The 7,236-nt window shown below is 40.1% G+C and overlaps 1 protein-coding gene across 1 annotated transcript; it reads left to right on the plus strand.

Moving 5' to 3' along the window:
- Positions 1 to 2,455: 2,455 nt before the first annotated feature.
- Positions 2,456 to 6,667, plus strand: LOC107301370 (probable phospholipid-transporting ATPase VB; the record flags this gene model as incomplete). Its single annotated transcript, XM_029287113.1, has 3 exons — positions 2,456 to 2,708; positions 4,009 to 4,238; positions 6,488 to 6,667. Coding segments are annotated over 3 exons (663 nt in total), but the record flags the coding sequence as incomplete, so codon positions are not given.
- Between the last annotated feature and the right edge of the window lie 569 nt (positions 6,668 to 7,236).

The following is a 7,236-nucleotide window of genomic DNA, read 5'->3' on the forward strand; positions in this document are numbered from 1 at the left end:
CAGGTTTCTACACATTCCTGACAATGATCATCCTTTTACAGGTGGGAAAAATCATTATTGCATGAATGAGAAAAGGAGGTTTAAGATTATGTGTTACCTCAGGATTACATCTCAGTTACATTACAGGGGCTTTCTTTCAAGGAAACATAGGCAGCGCCATGAAGAAACAGAACAGTGAAGCAGCTTAATGATGAGCTAGCTGTGAACCCCAATTCACACTGTATCTCAGCCTTGAACTCAAGAGACACCCTTGGACAAGCATCTTCTTTTCAGTATCACAGCTTCAGTTTAGCCTTCCTCGTTGCAGTGCAGGAAAATACATTATTGATCTATTCTTGTTTGGTTAATAATAATCACATAACTACTCCTCAAATGCACTTTTAAAATATGAAAGAGCTGTAAATAAGCTCTGTTATTCTTCTTTCAGCTAGGAACCAATCAATGGTTGAGAGAAATATCTCAATATTAATACTACTGCTTCAAACAGCATCTCATTATTTTAGTGGTAATCTTTAAATATGATTTTAGATGTGGAACAAAGAATATTTTGTAGTCTTGGTTGGACCACACTTTTTTAAAGTATTCTTTCTGCAGAGAAAGAGCAGAAGACAGAGCAAGGCTTAAAGTTTCTGAGGATTTCTGTTGTAGTTTCCTACTGTACATATGTAGTCCCAACTAAAAGCCTATCTCAGTGATGGTGAACCTTTTAGAGACGAAGTGCCCCAAAACCTCCCCTCACCCCGTCCCCGCTCCACCCTGCCCGCTGGGCCACCCACCACCTCCACGGCCCGCCACAGATCACAACAGCGCCATGGCAACCACGCCCTCCACCCGTGTCCCGCAGTATCATCTACACGCGATGGGATACAAGGGTGGAATCTTGTCCCCGCTGCCCGGCTACCATGTCCTTGGCTGGGCTGCTTAGCATGGGCCGCCCCCGGGGGCGACTCTCCTCTGGTGGGGCTGCTGGTGAGGAGGGGGCCATGGGAGGAGGCGGGGCTGGAGCAACGGTGCATGTGCCCACAGAGAGGGCTTCGAGTGCCACCTCTGGCACGCATGCCATAGGTTCGCCACCACTGGCCTATTTCTTTAATTTTTTTACTAGCAACTGGGTGGGAAATTACAGCACCGATTTTTAGAAATTTCTATATTGTAATCCTGGCATGTAGGAGAAGAAATACAACAACAAAAAGAAAGAAGCCCAACCTTTTATAATTAAGAATCATTTAGAATCAGGAAGCATCAAATCAAATCAAATTGTACATATAAATACATATACAATTGTTTTATTATTTATGGACAATGTCATTCCTGCTTTTTGTCATGCAGAAGGAAGTTACTATATAAACTAGGAAAGAAAACTGATCCTGGCTCAGGGTTAAAAGTTAAAGCAGCTCACAAAATGTGAAGGTGGGGATCAGGCTGAGGCTGCCATACTATAACATAAATCATTGCCATTTTACCTGTCTAAATTTTAGTCCTTGACCCAAGCTGCAAATTTGTTTGCAGGACAAAATATTCAGGTTTGTATGAGTAGCAGTAAAATTTACCTGTAATGCAAATACAGTTCAAGAAGGAAATTTGGTTTGGAAGATCTACACAGAATTCTAAATACACCCAGCAGACTGCAAATTTCTATTTTCACCTAGTCAAGCAGGTTCCTGAGCATGCAAGACTTTTCAGAGTGAGTTTTAGACATGGTGTAGAAGCTGCAAGAAATTGGTCATTCCAAATAGATGGGTGGGTGGACGGACGGACGGACAGACAGACAGACAGACAGACAGACAGACAGACAGAAATGAAAAGTGCCAGTGATTGCAAAGAAACAGGGAGAGAATGATCTCATTGGAAAATTCTGAGCAGAAATTTATTTAGAAAGTGCTCCAATTTTAGAGTAAAAGTAGTAGATCTAATCCAATATAAATCCATACTATTTTATATTACAACTTTGCAGAAGAATCCCATTGTAGTCTGTATTATTATATATTCTTACTATAATGTGTCACTATAGATTCATTTCTTATATTTGAAGGTCACTCTTTAAAAAGGTTCTTACAGGATCTAACAGTAAAGTTTAAAACAGCAACCATAAAAACAGTAATATAATTACAATGTTCCATTCAATCTGAAAGTTAAATTTAAAAACAATATCAAGCAGATAATAAAAATCAAGTGCTAAAACTGCTATAAATATTACAGTAAAATTTACCAGCCATGGAAAATAAATGTCATTATTTTCCTGACTTCTGTTGAGCTCCAGGATGGCTGAGAAAGAGGCACTGGAATGGGTGGGTACTCTGTAGATTTGAAGGGCTATCAAGTCAGAGTTAGACATGGGGATGTTATGGAAATCTCTGCGAAGACATCTTGTAGCAATCATTGTTAATGTCAAAAAAGAAACAGAAAATTATCCAGCAAAAGAATTTCTAACATGCTGAAAAATGTCTTCTTTCAGATCTTAATTCCTATCTCCCTCTATATATCAATTGAACTAGTCAAGTTGGGTCAAGTCTTCTTAATTCATAATGATATTGACTTGTATAATGAAGAGAAAGATTTGCCCATACAATGCCGAGCACTCAATATCACTGAAGACCTGGGACAAGTTCAGTATGTCTTCTCTGACAAAACAGGGACACTGACGGAGAACAAGATGGTATTTCGAAGATGTACAATTAATGGGAAGGAATTTTCACATCAGGAAAATGGTAAGGTTTGTTGGCTTGCTCTTAACTGCTAAATTAGTCTGAATGTGAAAACTGCTGAGGAGAAAGAAATTCCCTCAAATATGAAAAGCAAATGTCCCACAGCTTAGTCCTTTCCTGGGAGTTGAGAAGGAGTTAGACTACAGGATATGTTGTGTGCAAATAAAGGAGACAGGACTATATCATACGTGCATTTATCTATAGAGGAGTGTAAACACTTTGTGATTCAGGTCTCTTACACACAGAAGGGTACAAAAGGGTATTTTGAGATAGATGCTGGCTCTTTGCACCTCTGTGAAAACAAGGAACTTGTATGAGGAGAAACTGAACCAAGATCAGCTCAGCTTCAGCTTTAAACAAACATAAGATATCCATCCAGCATTTATTTTGGAAATGTGAGGGAACCTCATCTCAACTCTGGGGATTTCACAATTTTTTGCTTACTATTCCCTGCAAGAGAAACCATTGGCTACTTCAACTTCACCCCCATCCCAAGGAACAACCAGGAGGACATGCACAAAGCAATGCAGAAATGCAGCAAACTTTGGGAAAAATAAAATCCCTAGTTGTGTGGGAGTGCCTTCAAACACCCCATTGTAGGGAAAGGAGTGGCAGAACCTGAGGGTGGAATTAAAAGAGGGATCAGCCTAGAATCTCTACATAGCCACAAGCAAGCTAAGTCCACCCCCCCCCCTTGAATTACATTCATCCCTATCTAACCTATCTAACTCCTAGATTGTGTGTAAGGGACCTGAATTCCTAGCAGGGGCTCATCATTAGTTGAGCCTATTACTGTGCATAGGCATGAGTAGCAATAAATCAATTTAATTAGACCTTCACATGTGAACCTGATCTCTTGCACCTGACCCCCATTCCCCTTAAGCAGTGGTGAGATTCAGCCAGTTCGCACTACTTCGGCAGAACCGGTACCTAATTTTTTGTGCCCAGGCCCAGAATGGACTTCTAGAAGCGGCATCTACACAGAGAACTAGTTGTTCACATATTTGAATCCCACCACTGCCCTTAATTCCTATCCCACAATGACTTGCAGGACTGCCTTTCCCCCATTGTTTCTGCCTGCCCTGCCAGAACTAATAGAAGGGGCACCTTTCTTAGGAGCTTGAAGGGACAAACACGGTGATCTCCTTCTTTATCTCACTAAAACTCATGTAGAGTAGATTGATGAGCATAACTGGCTTAAAGTCACCTAGTGAGCCCTGGTATATGTGGGGATTTGATGCTGGGTCTTTCAAGTCCAACATTTTAACCACTACACTTTCTTGGTTCTTTCTATCTCTTATAGCTAAGCGGCTGGATTCTTATAAGGAACTTGATTCAGAGAATGAAGACTGGAAAAAACATTTGAGCCTCCCCTCCAAAGTTGGAGAAACAACCACACTAACACAGAGAAACAATGCTAGGCCTTTGCAAAGATGTCATAGTGCTCGGCCCCATTTTCAGGGACATGCAAGAAAGAAATATCAGGGTCTGTGGGGAATAGCTCCATCGCAGGTGGCATTTAGCAGCACCCTTGTAAGTATGGCCTTTCACTTCTTTAAATTATATAACCTTGCTCCTACAGCTGGTTTAGGGAAGAAAAAAAGTCTCAGCTGTAACTATAAGAAATGGAGGGTAATTGTGATGACCCAGAGGCAAAACAGTCAACTGGCAGTTCAAACCGCCCTTTATTTGCTCCAATTTTCCCCAAATGTTCCCACGTTTCTGGCAAGCCGCAGAACAAAGTAAGACACACACACCTTCAGCAGCCTCTGGCTGCAAGTAGTTTCACAAGTTTTTAACTCTTCAGGCAGGGAAAGTGTGTATATGGAACAAGAAATTTCTGTTTTAAAAAACTGTATCAGGAGCAGATAAATTGGGTTCCATTTAAATATCCCTTCTTATGTATAAAAGCATATCCTGGCATATGCCCCAAATATATAGTTCGTTGATTTTTTTTTCTGAGTCAGGAATAATAAGGAGGTAAAAAGAATAAGAAATAAATTAGCATGCCGCGAAGGCACAGGAGTTAAAGGTTAGTACAATGACTCCTTCAAATACCTGTCTCTTAAGACCATTGGCAAGAAATCAGGCAGGTAGCTACATTACATGGGCAAAATTATATGTGAGCGCATTCTTAAAATATTAGGCAAAAATCAGGCAAATGATGCAGAGAGGCAAATGCAAATGAGAAGAACAAATCAATTGGTCTAGGCAGATTATTGTTCTGCTAATGCAAATGTGCTTTTTTGGTTATTGAAAGAGAATTAGATATAAATATGGAGCAGTGAGAGCAAGCAACAAAAACAGTCACTGCTGACTGTTGTTAGTTATGACTCTCTGCCTTTACACATGAAGGAAGCCTAAAGATCTGTCTTCACCCAGCCCTATTCCTTCCCAGCTTGGAGCCAGCGGTATTTAGTAAAATGTCTCTGGCATCCAGCAAATGATATCCAATCCCTCCAAAAGTAAGATACAAAGAAGCTGAACTGTAGACTCCTTGGTGCTCTCTGAGCTTGTTTGTTTTCTTAGATGTGTTATTACCAAACTAGGCAACATCATCAGTTTTGGTAATGAAACCTCTGCAGGAAAACGACCTAGCTCAGACAGCACCAAGGACCCCACAGTTCAACCCTGAGCTATAAATATTCTCTTCTAGATGTTGAATATAATGCAGGTGCAAATATTTTTTTTTTAACGATGGATAATACTTTGAAAACATTTTTTGGGCTTCTTGGGCAGAGACAAGCATGGCAGGACCTGGTGTCTTTCCCAAGGGAGGCTGGGGCAGAACACTGAGGGTACATTTTTCATATTTTAGGAAACTTGGCAATTATTGATAATAAGCTAATTCTGTCTGGGGAATGGGACAGCCAACTTGCCACGGCCAATTCGCTGCAACGAACTCACCACAGCCAGCTTGCTGTGGGACAACTGGCCACGGCCACTTTGCCGCAGGACAACTCGCCGCAGGACAATTTCACAATTCTATTTAATTATTTAAAATAAATAAAAATTGCTTATATTTTTGCCATTCACACTTCATCCTTTTGCATCCTTTCTTTAATGATTCTATTCCACCATTTCTTTGATATTAGTGTAACTCTTGTCCCATAGTGAAGTTGTCCTGTGGTGAGATGGCTGTGGTGAATTGGCCATGGCAAGTTGGCTGCAGCGAATCGTCATAGACCCTTCTGTCTGAGGCTTTGGGCATTTATTTCCTTTCATGTGCCCCCCCAAAAGCAAAAAAAAAATTAAAGAATCACAGTCCAGGCACTTCACCACTGAATTTAGGAGCACAATCTGAAGAAAATTAGAGGGCCACATGTGATAGCAATAGCAATAAGACTTTTCAGCCCTCTCCAAGCAGTTTACAGGGTCCTCATTTTAATGACCTCAGAAGAACGGAAACCTATGTGCTATTGACCCCTGTTGAAACTGACACGTGAACTGTAATATTGGAGAATGGTTATATATGCGTGGCTATATTCAGCAACTGAAGTAAGTTTCCCTGTTGCCTTTGTGTTTAGATCAGGGGTAGTCAACCTTGGCTCTTTTATGACTCGTGGACTTCAACTCCCAGCTTAGCTGGCTCAGGAATTCTGGGAGTTGAAGTCCACGAGTCATAAAAGAGCCAAGGTTGACTACCCCTGGTTTAGATTGTTATCATTCTGTACAAACACAGTGTTCTGGAAAGCTTTACAACACCCAGCACAAGATGCTATTTTTCATACAATCCTAATCCTGCAAATGTTTTTTTTTAACTGAATAATAATGCATTTCAGGAGAAAGATGTGACCCCTGACAACAGACTGCTGATGAAAATGAAGAACCTCTCATGCCCACCAGAAGCTTTGAAATCCTTTACAGCTGGAGGGACCACCTCTTCCATCACAGACTTCTTTCTTGCTCTGACCCTCTGCAACATGGTGGTGGTCTCCACAGCAACTGAACCAAGACAAAGGGTAATCTTTCACTTTGACTGCCTTGCTAATCGAGGAAGAATGTTCTATTAATTTATTGAATATGATAGTTGAATGTATATGGCAACCACTCTCAAACAGGGAAGAAAGAAATCTGGCTTTATGTCAAGGGAGAATATTTCCATACTTTTGGCCTTCAATAATCCCAGTTAATGTCCAGGATTCCCTACCTTTGTGTGAATGAATTTAATCTATATCCTACTGAAAGGGGAGAGAAAGTGCAAGAAAAACAATAATTCATTGTACAGAAACAAGTTTCAAGCAATTCCTTTATCAAGGGCAATACAAAATAATAACATATAAATTACAATTTTATTCATATAAAAAATCTATGATTGAGAAAAGAGAAGAGTGACATTCAACGGAACATATTGTTGGAATCTACAACAAAAGAAACACATTTTGAAATGAATGAACTAATTCTATTTACTTTTTCTCTACATCTTTGAAAAAATGAGAATATCAAATAACCTGGACCAAATCCAAAGTACATCCACTCTAGGAAGAAAAACATCCACTTTAGGAAGAAAAAGGTGAAACTAATTAAATTC

Source organism: Protobothrops mucrosquamatus, unplaced genomic scaffold (genome assembly GCF_001527695.2).
Source record: "Protobothrops mucrosquamatus isolate PMUCROS unplaced genomic scaffold, P.Mucros_1.0 scaffold12000, whole genome shotgun sequence".
NCBI lineage: Eukaryota > Metazoa > Chordata > Lepidosauria > Squamata > Viperidae > Protobothrops > Protobothrops mucrosquamatus.